Source organism: Haliaeetus leucocephalus, unplaced genomic scaffold (genome assembly GCF_000737465.1).
Source record: "Haliaeetus leucocephalus isolate CR32 unplaced genomic scaffold, Haliaeetus_leucocephalus-4.0 Scaffold566, whole genome shotgun sequence".
Lineage (NCBI taxonomy): Eukaryota > Metazoa > Chordata > Aves > Accipitriformes > Accipitridae > Haliaeetus > Haliaeetus leucocephalus.
Window position 1 is genome coordinate 7,523,987 of NW_010973002.1, and position 22,500 is coordinate 7,546,486.

Here is a 22,500-nt window from a genome sequence, read left to right on the forward strand (position 1 = left end):
TTGACGAGAAGCTCAACATGACCCAGCAATGTGCGTTTGCAGCCCAGAAATCCAACCGTATCCTGGGCTGCATCAAAAGAAGCGTGGCCAGCAGGTCAAAGGAGGTGATTCTCCCCCTCTGCTCTGGTGAGACCCCACCTGGGATACTGCATCCAGTTCTGGGGACCCCAACACAAGAAGGACATGGACCTGTTGGAGCAAGTCCAGAGGAGGGCCATGAATATGATCAGAGAGCTGGAGCACTCTCCTATGAAGACAGGCTGGGAGAGTTGAGGTTGTTCAGCCTAGAGAAAAGAAGGCTCCAGGAACACCTTAGAGCAGCCTTCCAGTACCTAAAGGGGGCCTACAAGAAAGCTGGAGAGGGACTTTTTACAAGGGCATGTAATGATAGGACGAGGGTTAATAGCTTTAAATTGAAAGAGGGTAGATTTAGATTAGATACTAGGAAGAAATTCTTTACTGTGAGTGTGGTGAGGCACTGGAACAGGTTGCCCAGAGGGGTTGTGGATGCCCCATCCCTGGAAGTGTTCAAGGCCAGGTTGGCTGGGGCTTTGAGCAACCTGGTCCAGTGGAAGGTGTCCCTGCCCATGGCAAGGGCATTGGAACTAGGTGATCTTTAAGGTCGCTTCAAACCTAAACCATTTTATCATTTTGTGAAATACTGTCTGAAGCTTGAAGCAGCAGGGAATGAGCTGGAGTCAGCAGCAGGTGATCGGCAGCCAGTGACACTGCTAGAAAACCAGTGTTCCCAGGGGATGCATAGCAGCTGGAAGGAGCATCAGGCAGCCATGATAACATAGCAGCATTAGGGCAAGCAGAGGGAGCTGCAGCAAGGTGTTTTAGCACTTAGTCCGTGAGATGGGAAAGTGGAAAGAGGTACTCAGGGCAATGAAAGGTTTTTCTCAGTGCACCACCGGCTGTATTCACAAGCTCAGCATTTCCAGTCCCATACAGCCCAACAGATCAGGATGCCAGGGGATCCTTTCTGGTATAATACCCAAACTCTGTCATCCAAGACAGAGCACAGATTTGGACCCTAATGTTTAAGAAAGCAAACTCGAGAGTATTTTTGATAGACTTTCTCTAATGCCTCCTGATGAAGGTTGAAATAAATTTTTATTAGGACAGAAAAAGAGAAAGAGCAAGAATGATTCTTTCATTTCTTTGTATAGGAGATATATCCTGCTTAGCTCTTTGAAAATCATTTCCTCCTGCTAGTTTAGGTGCCCTCCATAATTGATTTCTGGTTTTAAGTTCCTACACCTCCTCAAAATTTGTTTAAAGGAGACAATATGTTCAAAGGGGCTATGATTTACAGCTCTTAAAAATTAGAATTTGCGCCACTGATTAATATTTAAATCCATCTTATGTAAACTTATCTACCTCTTATTTTTACAGGCAAAGCCAGGTAGCATCAAAGCCATAGGCAGTTATATCCGCAAAAGACCTGGCCCTAATAACCTGCTATGCAGTAAATACAATAATTATATTATTTCTTCAGCATTACACACTTGGTGGTGGTGGAAATAGTGAACTGATCCCATGACACATGGAACACTTTCTTCTATACAGCTATTCTTCACCCTTGCCCAGATGTGATAGGACTTTTACTCCAGTGTTATATGGCCTGGACAGAGAGCAGCAATCTGTGCACATGCAGGCTCCCCTGAAAAAAAAACAAACTACAAAGTTTTCCTCCCTGAGCCCTTCCTGCACTGCAGAATTGTCACTTAAGAAAATTCAAAGGCAACCTTGAGCAGAGATCCCTTGAGAGTTGCTCTGCGCAGGGGCTGGGATGAGGCAGACCTGCAGAAAAAAAAAAAAAAAAAAGGAAAAAGAAAAAAAATCCTTTCAAGATGCATTTGTCTTGGGGAGATGCTGTATTCCAGGGACAGCATCTCTCTTGAGCTTTTTATACAGCAAGGAAACTCTGCCCTTTCAGTTCTACTCCATAAAATCCCCCTATTGCTAGAACGTACATGGAAATAACTGCTAACAACTCCACGTGGAGATAACTGCTATCAACTCTTTTCTTTGGCCTTGTCTTCTTAATTATGCTCATTTAATAACTGAAAATTATGTGGTTTTTCATCAATAGATTTCTTGATAGTCTAGCACAGAAAGGAAAAAAGCCACTACAAACTCCATTAATATTCTAACATGTAATTATAAGATTATAATTGACTAACGTGGTAACCCTGCAAGCGCTACAGCTGCTGAAGAAGAAAACGTAACAAAGATGAGTGGTTTTCTCACCCACAAGAATACAAATGAGACATGTTATAATTTAATTGCAAGTACTTTCAGAAATTCATTATGATTTTAGAAATTCACTAAAATACCTAGTATAGAAGCATCTTTCCTAGCATAAGAAATAAGGTTTTCAACCATCTATTGTTAGAGCTATTCATAAACGATTTACTTCATGCCATGCAGTACAATATGCTTGAACATTTTCTGAAGTAAAATTTCTAATGCTGGCACTGAAATTTGTATTTAGAGACTTAATTAAAAGCCTGACTTTTAGATGTACTTGCCATCTGCAGCTCCTATTCAGTTCCCTGTCATTTAAGTACCTGGCTTCAGGCAGCCAAGATTGAAAACTGCAGCTTGAAGAACATTATCACAACATTGCTGAAGAGTCCTCCTTACCAGCCTCTGCTGTCCTCGGGCAAAACCCCTGCTGATTTTCTACCTGGGCTTGGGAAAAACACTGGGCCAAATGCTCAGCTGGTGCAAAGCAGCTAAGCTGTACTGAAATCCAGGCCATGCATGTTTTGCCTGAGTACAGGTTGCATAATTGAGTCCTTTAAATGGAAATTTGCACTGAGAAAAAGGACTGTCCTTAATGAAGGAGATACACTCAGTAATCAGAAAAAAAAACAGGATGCCTGGTTTTGACAGCTTGTAACCGGCTCCCTGCAGGGCAAGGGGTTTGTACTTTGTATCCACATTCATAGCCCATCATAAATCTTAATTAAACACTGTAATGATTAATAAACTGCCACTCCTCAGATTGGACAGATGTTGCCATGAAAGGCACACAAGCATGTGTAGTATTTTTCCCCGTGGACTATTTCAAGTTTTTATCCTACAAACTCTTACTGTTCCAAACGGCAAGACCCAGATTATGTTCTTGGTGACACCTGCACATACCCAAAACCATTCTAGTAAAGAAGCATATTTGTCTTCCTGACGGGTAAGTTGTCCCATAGTTTCAAAACAGCTTGAGAAAGTTGTGTGTTCGTTTGAGTAGCCAACGCAACTACAGGCAGTAACTTTAGCTAGTAGTTCTGCTATTTTCTGCCCATTAGTTTTCTTAAGTCTTTGCATTCTCATGAAAATGTCATTAACTTCTCTGTTTGTGTCTGACTTTGTAGCTGAGTCTTTGCAATGGGGACTGGTACAATTTCCATTGTCCACGCACCTCTCTCAATGCATTCATTTCCCTTTGTACATGACTGTTCAATACTGCATCCGCCCTAGGACTGAAATTCATTTCTAGTATTTATTTCACAAAATTCCCTGGAAGCTTGTCCATTTTGTCCGACTGTCTCAATTTAGATAATAAAAGCTACTACTTTGGCTTACATATTCCCAAAGCCATGGACAATTTGGCCCAATATGACTTCATTAAAGTATTTTTCATATTGGGCATTTTCTTGGTAGTGAACAGGTCAGGTGGGACCATAACAGTTACATGCAATTCATTGCTTATGAACTCATAGCATCTGAGTAAAACTGCGTACAAGCTACACAATTAAACAATTGTTTAATCCCTAACAAATACCTGGACTTGTATTCCACAAAAGAAGTTACCCCTCCTCCTCCTCTTCCTCCTGCATCACCCTCACTCCCACTGTTCCTCCACTCCTCTGTATGCAAACCAAAACAACCTCTCCTTAGTATGACTTGACCTCATAATACAACCAAAAGCAAGGGAACAAGAAGAAATGCAAATGTTATGACAGCAGCAATAGCAATTTTTGCTTTTACAGAGTCGTGATGGCAGATCCTACCCTTGCTGGCTCTGGGAAAGCAGCAGGTACCAAACTGGTGGGGCATATGCTGCTCTTTGAGCCTTATCCAATGATCCCTGTGACAGGACCAGACTGCAGGAACCTGTTTAGCTCCTTCAGAGAAGCATGCCCTTGCACTGTCAAACCCACTTATGCCAGTTACAAGTCACAGCAAGCCTTAGTTTTTCCCAGCAACCTCTCTGTGCTCTGTGCTGCCCTTGGAAATTATCTTTGTTTTGTAGCAAATAATTTTTAGGGGCTTGAATTTAACAAGGAGGGAGGTGGTGGTCCTGCTCTTCTGTCCATATGCACAGACACCTATCCAGCTAATTTAAGGTTTACTGGAGCTTGACATTGTGGTGATGCCTGCATTATTTGGGTCTCTAGAGAAGCAGCCTCTGTAACTTGCATTTGCAATGGGATCTTCCTGTTTTCTGTGCTCTTGGGATTTTATCCACATGACTGAGTTAGCACTGTGTCGTGCTACCAGTCCCTTTGCAGTTACAGATGCAGAAAGGTGTGACTGGCTGTAATATGATCAAACAATTCCCATACATCTGTGCATAGTTTTTATTCACACCATAGGCAAAAACAATCATCACTGAACACAACAGCATTCAGGAATTCTCAGGATTAAGCATTGCTTAGGAGCTTTAAAGAAAAAGGAGGGAGGAGAAAGGCTGTGTTATCAGAAAGGAGGAAGAGGTTCCCTCTGTTGCTTAATATTTAAACTCGCTGAATGTTTACACAAGAATTTTATGAGAAGTGAGTTTGCACTCATCTGTTGTAAGGCCACTAGAACTGTTAATAAAACCAGGTACATGACAACTGCAAATGCTGAGTAAATGAAAGTCATGGCGTTTTTTGTTTAAAGGCAGAAGAGCGATTTCAAAGATATGTACTAACATGGTCCTTCATCTTCTTGTGGGTTTAGACCTCAGCAGTCAAGTCTCTCACGTTTCATTGATTCAGCCATGAACGTCAAACACCTTCACAAAAATGAAGCAAAAGCCAAAAGCCTCAGCAGTAAAAACTGCAGCCATCACATGCTACCAAGAGCTGCAGTTTCAAGGGAATAATTTGTAGGGGAACAATAAAGCAGTTCTAAGAATCAGTTTTGACTGCAGAGAAAACAGAACCATCGTTAAAAGTGTTAGCTGAACACTTCATGATTAAACAGAAGGGACAGATGCAGGCTCAATACTTAGTTTAGTTAAAACTCAGTCTATCCTACTTCTTCATTGGCTCTTACACCCTGCAGAAAGACTGTCACAGCTGCCTGAGATACTTAAAATGTATCACAAGGAGATGAGTCTATGTCGTCAGAACAGTACTGTTAATCTAAAAATCTTTTAGGGTGTCTAATATTTCAAATTACACAAATATAATAAAACAAATACACTAGGACTTTCTCTTCCTCTCCTACTTCATCTCTAGAGGTATGATACCAGATCAAGGTTAGTGCGCTACGCATGGAGGATTGGATGCTTTTTATCTTTCCCTGAATTTCTGTGTTTCCTGCATTACTGCAAGCAGCTTCAGCTGGCTGACTGACTAGAAAACTTCACAAATACAGACATTTCTGATTCCTTGTTTCTCCAACCTGCCAATACTCTGAAAACAGAAGCACAGTTTACACACTCACTAGCCAAACAGCGGACAATAACTTCAATGGAGAAAGGAAACAGGGTACCTCAGTCATTCACTCATCCCACTTACCATTTCCCATAATGTTAAATAATGAGATGATGGGAAACTATTTTTTAAATTTAGCTTCCCCAGTTTTGTCCTCTCTTCAGAATTAGAGCCGAGATTCCAACTACAGTTAGAAAATTGTCTGTCCTGAGCACAGCTACCTGCTACTATGGCTGCACTCTCAGACCTCTGCGATCTCTGTGATCTCTTGGGTATACAAACGTGATGCTGTGAGATCTCTGCTTACCACTGCAAGCAGTGAGGACAAGAATCAGTGTCAGTGCAGTTGGCCCAAAGGGGTTTCTGACCGGGCTAACAACTGACCCTAGAAGATTTTGGCCCTACATTAGCTTTGAAACCACGTATTAGTGTTCCTTTCGGTTAAAGAAAAAAAAAGAAGCATTGTTGGCTCTAACCCTAATGTGGTCACTCCAGAATGACCAAACTGACTCAAGCACTGCTAAGACCTATTTTTGGGTTGGCCCCGTGCAGAAGAAGAACTTCCTGTAACACAATTTGAACATTTGGGCCTAAGATTCAGCAGAATGAGTAACTCTATTCAGCTGTTTACCTGTGAAAATCAGAGCACAGTTAGCATCTGGTGGACCAGTTAACAGTTACTGAGCAGCAATTTGTCCAAGGTGGTTGGTTTATTTTTAAATTTTCTAAGGCAGCAACCCTATACAGCACTGCTTATCTAAACCTGCCAGTCAGTACCTCACCTAAACTGCAAACACGGAGGTGAGACCAGGTAGGTTAAGTACTTTTGATGTGCTTGCACAGAAAGTTTCTGTCTCGTCTTTGCAGTTGAAGAGTTCTAATGATTCCTAAAGTACCTTAGGAGATGACCTGTGCACTCACCACAGGTCTGAGCTTTCCAGACACACTGGGTTTCCTGAGTGACAACACAGGAGAGCCACTGTGTGTTTGCAAGTGGCCCTTGGTCACTACAGCAGATGAAAAAAGGGCTTGCTGCTGTCAAAACTACTCACGTACCCAGCTTCTACCCGCTATCCTTTCCCAGGGCAAGCAAGCTGCATCATGCTGGCCTGCCACAGCAATTCATCCAGCCCTACAGCGTGCTCCAGACAGCTCTCTCCCATGGGCAAATTGTTCAAGCAGTGCCAACCTGTTCCCAGGTCCTTGCTAAAAATGGTAGTCGGGAGCAGACAACTGCCCTTGTCAGACTAGTTCACCTCACCCACAGCTCGCCAGCTCCCAACGGGAAAGTGGGCTGGCTGGGAAACACCAGCCCAGCACGGATGCTGCTACCTCTGCTAATCCCATAGCAGGACAGAAGTCTGTCAGGGTTTGTTGAATCAGCCTGTGTCTTGGCTCTGTGGTGGGGCGTAGGCACAGCAGTCTTGCTGTACTGGCTGGGAGTCATGACTCTGTGCTTACAGAGCAGGGATAAGGTCACTATTGGCTCTGCACATTGGTACTCGTGGCGGGTATGTCAGCCCCTGCCTGGTGAACACTTTTCTAGCAGAGCTGCACAGGCAAGTTTAGCTACTGATATGGAAAGCAGATTTCTAGCTCACGGGAGGGGGAATCATTCCCAACGTTTATCCGAGGAGGTAATTTTAGAAAATCTCATTCTGATTTCAGTGACATACCAGGTGACAAAATGAGTAAAGTACATAATTCTTTTCCCTAGAAAAGAAATCAACCTTTTTCTAAGCAAGCTGGAGATGGCAAAAATCCATCCTTCCTGATGCAGAGGGAAGAAATAAGCACAATAGTAGTTTCAGAGCAGTGAACCCGGGCAAGTGCTACAGCAAGTTAGAGACAATTTTGTGGGACCAAGGAGAAATCAAAATGAAGAACACCAGGAACTGGATATAAGTTGAGCAGGAATAGGGATTAGTAGGTTTTATATATTTGTGAGGCTAACTACCCTCCTGGCTTATTAGCAGCACATTTCAGAGCTTGGACTGGGACAGCCAAGCTGCAAACCCCGCTGTGCGAGCAGCACTTCCAAAAGCAAAGCTACCCAGCACAATGCAGGCTAGAAGCTAAGCCCTGGCTGCCAACAAACTCGTTCAAATCACGCTCATTACAGTGGTGGTGATAAAAGCCATGAACATACTTGTATTGAACTACCATTTTTCTTCCCTCTATATTCACAATCCAAAAGGAAAAGCACAAACTTCTTCATACACTGCTGAGCAAATGAAGATTCATTCCCTGATACAATAACAATGCACTACAGGATCAAAATGCAACCTTAGCATTTTTCCTGCTCTTAATCATGTGTCAAGGTTGCTACAAAACAACAGTTGCACATAGCTGAAAAAGTCTGGCGAACAGATGCAGGGGCAAGGCCAGCACATCCCTGCCGCTCATAGCCTGTCAGGGGGAGGAGGCAGCCAGCCTCCTGACGGCCATCCCTGCAGCAGGCCCACATCCCTGCTGTGGCGGCACAGAAGTCTGCCTTTGCACCTGCATCTGCACCTTAGTTGGACAAGAGGTGCAAAGCGCAGCTGTTCTGATCAGTGCTCCCAACTCACACATGAGCTTATCAGAAACCCTGCGCAGAGCCTCGAGCGGTAACCCCGGGATGGGCTTGGCAGTAGGAGGCAGCCAGGGGACCATGCCAGCAGGTTCCCACAGTGCCACTCAGCCGTGGCCCGCAGCGGGCTGCAACCCAATACCATGATTCAAATAAGCAGCAGGACTTTGGGCTCTAATTGTCAACCTGTGCTCTCTTCATAAAAGTTATAGGTGTAAAATACATGCCACATCAGAGCTGGTGTGAGAAGTCTGTACAAGGAAGTAAAAAGCCAGGCAGAGGATTGTTTTGGTTTTTTTTTTCTTCAAAAATCTCTGGTAGACTGGGTGCCACCTCCCCTACTTCTGAGCACTGCCACATCTGTACTCACACAGACAGGCAAAAAGTCTTTGCAAGAAGATGGACAGATCATCCAAAACCATCAGCACAGCTAGCATGGCCAAGGGCTGGTGGCTCAGTACCTGGCATGTTTTGCTGCTTAGGCAGTAACTAGTTATAGTCCATGTGACAAAACCGAATATAAGCACCATCAAAAATAATGGCATACCTGCATGCACCATTAGCATTGCTTCCTGAAGTTAATCTGAAGTACAAGTTAATATTCTAATTGTACATTTTCAATTTTATTGAAGCACTGCTGTATAACCCTGCTTCCCTCTTCCTTCTTTTTAGAGGATGGATAGAAAAAGCTTAATTTAGCATGCAAATGCCAAGTGACAATGCTTTTATTAGTTTGTGGCCTCCAACAACTCAGTGCTCAATAATTTTTTCAAGATCTTAAAACTCCATAAATGGGGAAATTTTTTTTTTTTGCACTTTACTTTGATCACCTCAGTTCTGGAATCTGAATTCTGTTTTTTGAAAAAGTGGTTGAACTTTCTAAACATATTAGGAAGGGGCTCACTGGGGTTATTAGAGGTTAGGTGCATAAGAGTTTGTAGTAGAAGTGGTGATGTAAAGCAGTGTTCTTGGCCCCATGCATCTGGATGCAATTTGCTACATTTATTGACACCCTAGACACAGTAATTCTATGTACTTCCTCTTGTTTGGTGCTGTCCCACCTTGATGCTGCCCTTTCCTCATACAGAGCAGCAGATGGTGCAGTTCAGGTACGAGCTCTGCTGTTAATTCAGTTACCCTACAGCTAATTAAAAAAAGGAAACATTAAGTTCTTTAAAAAGCATTCTCAGATGACTGATTATCTCATACTTTACATCCCAATAAACTTAATACCGCTTGGATAAGGAGGAAAAAGAAGTATAAACTGGCCTACCTAAATCTGAGTTCCTGCAGTCCTTGAAGAACATAAAGTTTGAGCCCAGTCCTATTTAGTTCCTGAGGTGTAAATGTGTTTTATTCACAGCTATGTCAGTAACTGGTATGCATATTACAGTACCTTTATGAGCTGGTTTGGTTCACTCCCTTCTTCCACAGTAATTAATTTAGACCTTCCATTTCGTTCATTGTCCCGAATGCCAACAGCAACTTGAGTAGCCTTCAGACGCTCATATTTATTGCATGATGAGCCACACCACTGATAGATTTCCTAAAATAATTAAAAGCACACACATTAGCAATAAGATTCAACACTGAACAAAATTATGAAATTAATATTTTATTAATAATTATCTTACTGGATCTAAACCACCAGAACATCAGTGAAGCTACATCTTTCAGAAATACTTTCCAGAAGAGATTTCCTAAGTGACCTAGATATTTGTAATATGGAAGGTATTTATGTAATGTAATTTAGCATCCACATATTAGGAGATCGCTCAACCTCAGAATAGTCAAGAGTTTTGGTCTGACTGAGTTTTATCCCAAATACAGATATATCTTCAGCTATCTAAAGACCCTGAAACTCCTAAATTTGCTACTGCAAATTGTTTTTATTTTATATCTGGCAGGTCCTCTTCTATGCTATTTTAGCAGTGCTGGTTCTCATCTGTGGCAAGAAATAAAGTAATTTCAAAATCTCAAGGAAAACCCTGACTGTATCTGCTACTCAAAGGTAAAGTTAGATCTTTTAATCCAGTTTTTGTTTTGGTGACTTTCTGCTGTATAATGATATTTGTCATGTACCCTGCTGCATCAAACCACAAAACCAGCTCACATGCAAACAGATGACATAGGTGTTTTCAATAAAAAGTCTTCTTCACTGGAAGATTTTTCCTCAGTGTACAGCTGATCCAATGCTCCCAAAAGTTTATTAACCTCAGATTAATGCAAGCCCTTCCAACTGTAGTTATCACAAATGTCTTTATAAACGACTTCTAAAGATTCACAGATCAGGAATACACAGTTTTTCTGGTCAGTTAAACCACCAAGTTTCTCCCCAGCAGAAGGTGGACTTATTCCTGGTCCCCCTTCCTGCCTCAGGAACTGACTAAACTAAAGACAAGAGACACATCTATAAAAGATGCCTCCATTCAGCAAACGCAACAGCTAGGATTACGTTGCTGCCACGTGGGCAATCCACCCCACCGTGGTTGCCACCTTTACAAGGAGTTTCTTAGACACCACAGCAGCAGCTCTTCATGTTGATGAGCAAGTGCTCTGGTGGCAGCAGCCCACTCCCAGATATCATCTTACGGGCCTTCAAGGCCTTCTTCTCATCTGGCTGAACAGGTAGTGAATGGGTATGCCCTGCACATTATGGGTAAAGCGCAATTCAACCAGAACGGAGCACGTTCCCAAGGCACCTCTCAGGAAGGAGCACCACCAGAACTAGCCTAAGACAGGTCACCTATCCAGTCGCACCACAGACCAAGGACCCGCGTTTTGGCAAGTCCTGTTATTCATCCTGAATGCAAAGCATTTCAGAATAAAGAATTTAGATTTCAGTCCTGATGAAAATTACTAAAAGGCAGAACATAAGCTGCAGAGCCACTAGAGGCTGAGCTCGAAGGAGCTAGTCAAAGGAAATTAATCAGCTTAGCTGGTTGCTCTCCCCCCCACCTTTCTTCTGGAAGAAAGTAATTTGATTCTTCTTCACATGATTCTATTCAATAGCCCAAACAGTACAGCAATAAAGGTACACATTCATTTTCAACTTTAAAAGAGGTTGAACTAGTTTGTATTCATCTACAACACAAATAACAAGGATTTAATCAGAACCCTCACTGGGTAAACTACTGGGGTCTTAGTTTTACGATGTATATACAACTGTATAAAATTTAGATTTCGGATGAAAACCTGTTTCATTCAAAAAAAAGCTTCTTAAGCTCTTTCTGCTGACCACTATTGTTATTTAATAGTACTTAAAATGGTGGCTTGAGACAAGTGAGATATTAAGTACAGCTTCTCTGTACTAGCAGATGCAAGCTTTTAGAAGACAGCTAACACTGATGCCATCTGCATGCAAAACAGCACTAGTAACTTCTTATGTTTACTCTTCACCAGCTTGGACACAAAAACCCCTCCCAAACTCAGTGATCTCACAGCCAAGTTCCCTTCCCTTCCCTTCGGAAGCATCCTTCAAAGACAAAGTTTTAAGCCTACGTCAGGATCACACAGATTCCCAGAACTGGATCCCTTTCAACCTGCAGATGTTATGCAATGAAAACTGTGAGGTTTTCAGCTTGCCTTTACCAACTTGACTGTAGTATTAAGACAAGAAAAAAAATATCTGCTTTCAAGTTCCAGTTTAAATACTGTCCGCTTACTAAGTATCCAGAATCTGGAGACATACTTGGCTTCAGGTTTGAATCTTATCTTAAATCTCACTTTCTACATTTCCACAGGAAAAGAAAGTATCTGTGCAATCTTGGGGCAACAGAATTTTCTAAAGAATTAATGAAGACTGCCTTGAGTATACAGAAAGTCAAAAGGGTTTTTTTAAATATAGTTATTATAGCCATGCACTGCTTCAGCCACCTTCTCCCAGATTTTGGGAGACTTCCCAAAACACAGACTCCTTTAGTTTCTGCGAATTTCACCACTCCAACTTACCCATTCTCATCTTGGCCTACCTCCTACTAACTAAGCTTATTTGAAATTACGTGAGAAAACAGGAGTCAGTGGAGATATAGCAACAATAAATAAGAATTCTTTATTTCCTGCAGTCTATAGAAGCAGTAAGGAAGAGGACATATACAGAGAACTAGCTGAAGAGGTTAGGCAGCTATTGCCTTATCTCAGTGTGTATGCTGCAAATCATGGAGATTACTTGTTCAGAAAGGTTAAAAGTTCAGTTTCAGCTATACGTGTCAGCCTTCTCTTGGTCTTTTGGTAACTGACCATGCAACCTCAAACAAGTATTCTCATCTACAAAATGAGTAGTATTTACGGTACTGACCACAAAGGATATTGTGAGACTTAAACTGTCACTGCAAATTACAAAGAGCTCTACTTCTCAGACAGTGAATTCACATTTTCTTTTCTTAGCATCTCAGATGTACAGTGCACCCTAGCTACCCCGCATTCACAGCATATTCCCCAGTTTTCCTTCAGTCAGCAAGTGACTTAACTGAGCTCTCCTACAGTCCACTAGCTCTAGGCTTCAAATCAGCCTGAGGAAGGGGAAAGACCTTTAAAAATATACAGTAAGGGATTTCAGATTTTTTGATTTGCAGATTTCATTATTTTCCTTATGGAGTCCACATTCCTAAACTACAGAAACATTCCCACAAAATAATGTGGTCTAAATACATTTTTCCTAAACTAAAATAAATAAATATGAAATGTTATCTGTAACCTTGAGAAACCTTGTGTGGTAAGGTTTTCTCCTGCCACATGAAAAAACTTGAATCAACAAGAAGTATCTGAAAACATCCTTGATCTGGAGTTCACATGGTTGAGCCATACCACTCCTATAAGCTCCATCTTCCCTGGTTATTTAAAAAAAAATATTGATTTTAAAAGCTAGAGAAACAAGACTGATTCTTATCAGCACTAAAGAATAAAGACCACATTCTTTATTAAAACCCTGAAAGCTAAACTTCATGTACTGTATAATCTAATAGAAGGAAGTAAGCAGCCACAAGCCATGAAAGCGTCCCAAGGTATATAGTATTTTACTGTATTTACTATGAGCACAAAACAAATATCTTAAGCATTCAGTGCTACAAGCTTTTAGGAGCTTAGATTTAGTTAATTTTCTCTTCTGAAGTAAAATCACCTTCTCAATTATTTCTTAAATGTATCTAAATTTGAGGCTTCATGGTAGAAGATGTAACTTGCACATTTCAATCTCTAGGCAGATCGGGTTTTTAACAATTTAAAGCCAGTGTCCTGGTTTCTGCTGGGATAGAGTTAATTTTCTTTCTAGTAGCTGGTATAGTGCTGTATTTTGGATTTAGGATGAGAATGCTGACAACACAATAATGGTTTTAGTTGTTGCTAAGTAGCACTTATGCAAAGTCAAGGATTTTTCAGCTTCTCATGCCCAGCCAGCGAGAAGGCTGGAGGGGCACAAGAAGCTGAGAGGGGACACAGCCAGGGCAGCTGACCCAAACTGGCCACAGGGATATTCCATACCATGTTACGTCATGACCAGTATATAAACTGCAGGGAAGGCTGGCCAGGGCCAATCGCTAGTCAGGGACTGTCTGGGCACTGGTCAGTGGGTGGCGAACAATTGCATTGTGCGTCACATGTCTTCTCTTGGGTTTTCTTTCTCTCTTTTTTTTGTTATATTCCTTTTAGTTACAATTATTATATTTTAGTTATTTAACTGCTCTTAGCTCAACCCACAAGTTTGTTTTTTTTTTTTTGCTGATTCTCCTCTCCATCCCACTGCAGGGGCAGGAGGGACGGGACAGTGAGTGAGCGGCTGCATGGTGCTTAGTTGTCTGCTGGGGTTAAACCACAACAGCCAGAAGGAGAGATTTTTAAAAGTTAAAGCCACTTCTTGACAAGGCTAATATTTAGATGTAGATTTATCTGAAATATAGTCAGCTAGCTATCTAACCATGTCCAACAGACCCCTGAGCTTTTGGCTTGTATTTTATCATTCAAGTATTTATTTTTAGACATATATATGTGTGTATATATATATTTATATAAAAAGTGCTCAATTAGGGCCATAATATGGTATTTAGCTTTAGCTCACCCAGTGCTTTCACAATTTCTTAGCTGTACTACACCTTCACTATTTTTAGGCTTGTTTTGCTAACCTTATTTTGAATTGGCAGGCTGACAAATGTTTCCATTAAAACAAAAATAGACTTCAAGTGTTCACTCCCCTCAAAAAAAAAAAGGAACTTCATTCATCAGTAATTCCTGTGCCAAGCCTAGTTTATTTTCAGAAGTTTGTACTAGCAGTATTTTTTTTTTAATCTCTTTAACAGAGTTTGAGAGATGCTATGGAAGAGAGCTCGTCTGCTACCTGATATTAATGGTTGTTGCTATCAATATATTTGTCAAATCACAGTGGGACAATTAGCAGCTGAGGGTGAGAAAATGTTATCATGGATAATCACAATGGCCACCCTTGAGCTCCTGAGGGAGGTCAGGAAGACAAACCAGGTCTATGCTCTGCACACTGCAGTCACAGCAAGGTCTCTCCTCATCTGCACATTTTGGGTACACAGTTTGGTCTCCTAGTTATAGAGTAGCAGGGTTCACTGCTTTTATTCCTGATAGCTTCTGGCCTGCAGAGTGACCTTAAGCAAGTCTCATGAGATTTCTACAGCACATTAAAAATGACCCAACATTTAGCTTCTATACAGAAGTATGCAACAGGATGATTATGCATGGCTCACATGTAACTCTGAGTAAAAGTACCTTGGCACTTTTCCCTGTATGGAGGGGGATTGTGAAAGTACACCTCCTTCCTTCCTGCTCCAGCCCCAAATGGCTTGGAGAGCAAGAGAAGAAAAAACAAACAAACAAAATATGTGCTTATTTCCAAAGTGACATAAAAACAAATTTTCCCTTCTAACACATAGCCACCTCTGTATTCACCTGATAGCCTCCTCAGTTTGGAGGCAAATGAAAATATACTCTGCATCCTGGTGTCTCTTCTGTGAATCTTAGCCAGGACAACAAAAGCAAAAGCCAAGAAGCTTACATCTGTGAAGAACTCAGTTTTGTTCTAATTACAAACATGTCCTGAACATATGAGTGTTTTAAACCCATATCTTTGTTGAAATACCTAGTAATTGCCAGGCTGATACTGTAATTGCTCATTTGCATTCTCTTACATGAAGAAACATTAAAAAGCTAAACAAATTAAACAGGTTTCCAAACTCGAAGCAAATTTGTTGCAAAATTTCAGTTTTGGTAGAAAACAACAGTGAAATGTTTGTCTCACTAATCTTAAAATATTAAAATAAAAATTTATTCTTTCATTAAGGAAAGTATCACAAGCTGGTAGGCCTCCATTCTTTGTTGGCAGGCCCTGATGCACCCTAAACCTGTCCACCTTTGCCCGCCTCTACATCAGAACATGCTCCCAGAATGCAAGTGCACCTCAATTAAAAAAAATGACCACCCTTAGTTGAAAGTCAGCTAAATCTATAATGTGGATCCTGTCATGTCAACATGATGTAACTTATGCTGACTTAATACACGTCAGTCAGGATGTCATCTCTTGTTCCTCTAAGCCACAACATGAGGTATAGAGGCACAGCTATGAAGCAGAGGGGCTTAGTGCAAAAAAAAGGCCTTCAGCTAAATCTGCTCATTCATGTGAAACACCATACTATGTTCTCTTTATCCCCACGACTCATACAAGAGGGCTAAAACCAAGAAAAGAAGGGTTTGCCTTAATTCCTCTCTTGGGCTTAGCTGCTTCTGGTTATTACATAGAAGCAGATCGGAGGCTGGGCAAATAACCACATCACAGAAAGCCACTGTAGTGGTTTCACAGTGGGTAGTAGAAGAAAGGCTGACAAGGCTTGTAAAGAAAGGTGGGCCAGGAGGAGAGGAGCTGTGATGTAGGAGTGCCCAAAGGAGCCTGCACTCCTAATGCTCACACATGAGTGAACCAAAGATACCACTTCTTGAGGGAAGTAGAAAAAGAACTAGCAAAGCTAGAGGCAGACTGAACAGGCATGAATGCTGGCAAAGCTTTTATACATATCTTATCGTGGTACCACCGAAATAATTGGCATGCACTCAGCTGAGACTCCATTCTCTTCACGGTGATTAATCAACAGCTGTTCTGATAAGGCAAGAGTTTATTTTGGCTGAAACTGTTCTTTGTTAAAGTCTAGTCTCTTAAAGTTAACAGATTTAAAGGAAAAATGCTAATACACAACACAAATACACTTGGAAAAAAGTTTTTATATGAACTGCAAACATGACAAATGCTTCCAGTACCTTCAGTTTTCAGTAAAATTATTTGTAAAACAAATGCACATTACCTTGGTGTTTGTAATTCAAACACCAAGTTTTTGGAAAATACCTAGAGCGTCCTAAAGCAGGAGTGTGGAGGTTTTGGGGGGTTTTTTTGTTTGTTTGTTTGGGTTTTTTTGGTTTGTTTGGGTTTTTTTGGTTTTTTTTTTTTTTTAGTAAAAAGAGTGCTAAATCAAGAAAAAGTCCAAATGATGAGGAAACTAACTGAACAGTAAAACAGAATAAAAGTGACTAGGATACAGCACTTTGCCAGTTTGCTGACATTCAGGTTTTTTAGGAACTGACAACATATATAAGAACGTTTGCATTGGACCAGGTTAATATAGGCCTCTGAAGACATTTCTCTCCTTAAATTATTCAGTGTTTTTTCCTGTCTTGACTGTTGAATTCTTGATACATGCAGTGAAAAGCAAAAAAAAAAAAAAAAATCATTTCACATACTCATCAAATCTGCCTTTTACATTTGTTGGAACTGTAATACAGTGAACCATTGAAAGTTGTGGAGTTTTGATAATCCAAAACAAACTCTGAATTCATTCAGCCAGAATGCTGTTGAGGCCACCATGAGCCTGGTCCTGGTGTAATTACAATACTGTCTTTGTAACCAGTCTTGGACTCTCCCATTTGATTCAACTGGAACAAACTGTCAGAATAAAAGTAAGTCAGATGTACCACAGTCATACACTTATGACATTCATTTTTCCTCTCACACCTGTTTTGCTAGTATATTCTAGGAATAGCTGTTGCTATACCACAATACATTAAACGGTGAGTACCAGGAGGATATTCATTCTAAATAACAGCAGTTCAAGCAGCAAAACATCTGGATTTCCTCCAACATCAGGAAGAAAACTAACCTAACTGAATCTTTGAGCATATGTGTATGTCCTGTTCACCTAAAGCTTTAATGATGGTCTCTATTTCAGTCACTTTTCTGCATACAAGTGGGGGCAAGGGGAAGCTTTCCAGTCCATAGGGTATGAAGGAAAACTACATAACCTGAATATTCTAACTGAAGTGGGGAAAAAAAAAAAGTGCTTAATACTTATTTTCTCCATCTGATGACTTTGGGACTATAACAATTTCCAGAATGCTGGAGTTTACACTACTGGAGGTATAAAACTAATTGGTTCACAGATTTACAGAAAAATGAGATGCTTGCTTACTAAGATAAAAATGTGGTTATATCTACACACAGTGTAAGCTGTTAATAAGTCCATGAAATTAATAAAGAACAAAAGCAGTTTAGTTCAAGCTCTGCTACTTGTTTGACAACTCCCTGCTACAGCACAAGTGATAGTTTAACTCTCAACTAGGGGAAACTGGGGAAGAGGTTAGTTGTAGGAGAAACATGTGAATGAAAAACATGGAAAAAGGACATGACTAGTCAGTTGTTAGTGCCAGGGAAAGCAACTAGAAAGAGAAACTTACAGTGATGAACTCCAGCATGCAAGAATCTGGTCTTCTGCTCCTGTTTACACCCAAACAGTGACTTTATTAAATCAATTAATATGCTGATTGTGAACGGGTTTCTCTAAAGGAAGAGAAGCAAAGCCACCTAGAAGAGATAGTGCAGGCAAGAAGGCAGATTACAGAAGCAAGCAAAACTACAAGTGCGCTTAAGATTGCAACATGATGCTGAATCATACCAAGTATCTGTCTTCTTGTTCTTTTAAAAAACAGAAGTTAAATTATGTTTACAAAAATAAAATTGGTCTATAGCAAGTTAAAAGTTTTTATGAAAAGCAGCTGTCAAAAAAGCCAGCCTTTTTGCTTGATGTATTTTTTCTAGTGTCTTTGTGCAAGACAGCAATCTTTTTCATTTTGACATACCTATTATGTCAGGAGTTCAAGTAGGAGCATACTGACAGATACATGATCACAACAGCTTTATTCAGTCTTATGCTTTTGAGTTCTAACATCATAATTTTCAGTTGTGATTCATGGAGCCCTTGAGAAGTACCTACATTGATTGCTGGATGGCACAAGTTGTTTTTAAGCACGCTGCAGGCTCTTAAATTTCAAATCAGCAACCTCTTGGCTGTTTATAAATCAGTTTATAAGCACCACTACAGGAATGGGAAGAATGGACAACTCAGTGCAGTTTACCTTCAGTTCTTCACTACACTTAATACAGTTATCACCTCACTGTCTGCATTCTTCCTTTGGGAAGAAGGGTAACATTTTGTTAGCAGAACTTTGATTGTACTGACAAAACTTTACAGCCTCAATCAGGCCCAAGCTCAGAACTGCTTGGTACTTATCACACATCCCCGCCCCACACACCTTATTTTAACAACTATCTCCTAATTTCTTCCAGGAGTCTGAGTGGTACAGCACCTTCTTCCTACCCTCTACAGTCCCTTGGCTCATAGCACTGCTGCTGCCTCCCACCATGAGGGAAGTCAGCCAGAAAGAATCAAGTCTTACATTTTACAAAACTCTATCTGAACAAATGAAATGCATAGAGAATATTTTTGCTGGTCACTAAGGTTACAACTTTAGACAGCCTTCATACAGCAGAGCTTCCCAAACTGAGTTGAGCAGCTTTCAATAAAATCAGCTGATCACTTTGTGTTGTTTTATTGCATTGCTACTCCCATTACTTCTGCTCCATTACCCAAATTACCAACAGATCTCAACATCCACATTTTGTACATCACCAGTGTACACCAACGTACATAGGGTGAATTTCACAATACTGCTAAGTTTCCTTCCAACTTTAAGCCAATCACTAAGAAAATCAACAAAAGAGATGAAAGTCTTTAGCACATCTTATTAGAAATATACATATATAAGCTATATTAACACATGCATCTGGATAATACTAAAATAGCCTGGGAAATTTTGTGTGTTATTCACTGAATGGCACAATGATTAATCTTTTTCCTTCCCTTCCATGGTCATTTTCCATGCCCTCTCATGCTTCTTGCTGTTTTGAGAATCTGTCTTGGTGATGGAGGAAGAAAGAGGGACGTGGCTAAGGGGAGGTGGCTGGAGGATGGGGTGATGCAGGGAGAGCTGCATCTGGAGGTAAAGGGGAAAACACAGAGCAAGGCCATACAGTTTATGGCCACCAAGAACTGCCAAACCTGTCCTGGTGCCTCACAGGTGGGACACCAGGAAGAGCTCAGCACCCTCCAGCCAAAAGGACAGGATGGGAAGTGTGGCAGAAGACCGTGGCTTCTGGGAGGACCTAAGTACAGCTATGCCAGGACAGGACATGCTAAGCAGCACCTGATAAAGTAAAGTGCGCTTTACTCCAGGCCTGTACAAAGCCCTCCCAGCAACAGCCCTGCACTTGTCTTGCCTGCCCTGTTCCAAAGGCTCCCTTACAGGGAGATTCCCAGGTTCATCACGGAGGTGGAATGAAAATCCCTTGTAGAAAAAAAAAAAATTATCAGGGTGTGGCACCCCAGACTCCCTCCTGGATCACACATTGCACTGGAACATCAGTGTGGTGGTCACAACGCTCATGTCACGGTCTTACAGAAGACTGAATAAAAAGGTCTTTATGCATTACCCACAGCTAATGACTCCCCTCATATCAAAGACAGTGTTTTCTCTGCCTTCTGCAGCCATTTTCTGCTCCAGCCTAAAGAGTTCAAAGGAGGCAAGGTAAGACCTGGGCAGGATATTTGAAGTGCTGTAAATGTGGTTTAGTAACATATCTAAGTATGAGGTAACCATCAGAGCCTGAGCAGTAAATATGTGAAGCTAGCTGGAAATGCACACAAACACTTTCTACTTAAGGCATTATCACCAGAAGGGAAACCTTAGTGATCAATAATGGTTTTATTCCTGATCATTACTACCTTTCTTAAATTTTCCCTTATCTGCTTAAACCATAGGTTTAAAATACTGCAGTAATTGAGCTCAATGGGAAAACTGAGATGATTTTTCATTATATTAGGTAAGTGGCTTCATAAAAGCTAACAGGAAATGGACTGCACAAGCAGTTTTGTAGTGCCACAGAGACCATCCTTCTAGTTAGCTAAGAGACTGGGGAAAATAAGCCTTGGAAACTCATCTTATTTGACACACTACAATAATTTGATATTAAAAGCACTGACCATAAGGTCATTATTTTATGCAATTACTACCCATTATTCTCAGAAAATGATTCAGTAGTGTGCTGCAATAAAGCCCAAGACTCAACAGCAACCATACTTAAGATTCATTTTATTTCAATTATTCAGTAAATGAATCTACTTGAGCCAAAAATCTTTTTTTTTTTTTTTTAAAGGACCCCTAAATTCAATTAAGGGCTCCTGTAAAGACTCACCCATTTACAACGGACCTCTAGTCATGGAAAATTTCAATGTGAAATACAGTTATTTCAGCCTGAAATACAGTTCTTAAAGCTTGCTCAAGATTTCTACTGTGAGTGTATTTTCCTACCACACCTATTTCTCTATAGGCACTTCACTAGACTTACATATCTTCATCTTGAAATATGTCACACATTGCCTTTTCATCTCCCACTAGAAAGGTCTGGTTTACACAATAACCTATGATGAAATTACTACAAATTTCTGGATGCTAAAACACTTTTTTCCTTAATTTGTTAATACATTCAAGAAAACCCATCCCTCATATACCACTGACACGGCAAGATCAAGAACTGTTCTAAGTCATGTGATTTGACTGACATTTCCCATAGCGTGGTAAAGAAGTGATCTACATGTTCACATCTAATCATTCTTCCTAAAAAGGCACAGGGTAGTATTGCTACTTGACCTCTGTCTTGTCAAACAGGAAATCAGAAACCAGAGTGATATTACATTAAAAGAAAAAGGCTTACAACGTACGTTCAGTATTAGAAATCAAGACTCTAAATCTATATTACATTTAAATTGCCTAGTGACAGTGTTCTCTCCAAAAATCTCATCAAAAGGGATGAAGCCCAAGCTATACATGTAACATCACTACATAACCATAGTGCATTTCATCAGTGTCATTGCCATGTCTGCAGTGTGACCCCAGTAATTACTTTAGGTGAACTGGGTAACTGTGGCACAATAAGGGTCAGGACAAGTCAAATTCATGGAGTACATCCAGTTCCACAGGGTGTCCATGAGAGGTTAACTCCAAACCAGAAAACTCAAGTCCTGTGACAGCCTGACTGCAAAAGCAGCATTTTCTATCAATGTTCAGTTTCAACTTTCCCATCTCTCATGGGTTAAGCCTGAAAGGGAATAGATGATTTGAGTCTTCTATGCATCCTTAATACAAAGTGACATTGAGAGAGTGCTGTTTGGATACTGACCACTTGGCTGTTTCAGCTGATTAGACCACAGTGCCATAGGAGGAATGGGATGTTAAGAAAACACTAGTCATTCTACCTGAAGGCTGCTAAGCATGATAAAATTCTAACAGACATAATCAATATATCTACTTGATACCAATATCTTCAATTATCACACCAAAGGATGCTTTTCAGAAGAAACAGCCAAACCCATAACATGAGTTCAGAAGAGCTCTTTTTTAATAGGTCAGGGAAATATTTTCCAAAATCTTGCTGAAATAGCTGACCACTTCCTTGTGAAGCACTACAGTTAAGATCAACTGCAGATGCTGCCTTGCAGATAAACTATTTTCTTTCATACACTCTTAATTTTACACGTGTCAGCATATCAGGCATGGGAATAATTTCAAACTTATAAGTAGCATCTAACTAGTGTGGACTACTACATAAATCCTTAGAATTCATTTTAAGACTTTTTGATACTAAGGTAACAGTACTATACTTTAAGTCATCCGAAGCAAGCAAAATTATCTTATCTGTCCATATGATTCTGCTCTGTCTCTCTACTTGCTTTCAGCAGAAAGCCTTGAAGTATGGGATTGCTTCTCAAGTGATCTCTCAAAATACTCAAGTAGCTTTATAACACATTGCATGACAAGCTTATTATGACAACTGCTTTTGCAGCTACTTCTTTAGGATGAATTGTCATGATCAAAGTTTTATGA

General features: G+C 40.6%; 1 protein-coding gene across 2 annotated transcripts in view; it reads right to left on the reverse strand.

The window, feature by feature from the left end:
• Positions 1 to 22,500, reverse strand: part of SCIN (scinderin) — a 51,827-nt gene that overhangs the window by 22,845 nt on the left and 6,482 nt on the right. For both annotated transcript variants that reach the window (XM_010577646.1, XM_010577647.1), the window contains exon 4: positions 9,623 to 9,772. In XM_010577646.1, the coding sequence (XP_010575948.1) occupies positions 9,623 to 9,772 (150 nt within the window). The remainder of the gene's footprint in view (positions 1 to 9,622; positions 9,773 to 22,500) is intronic.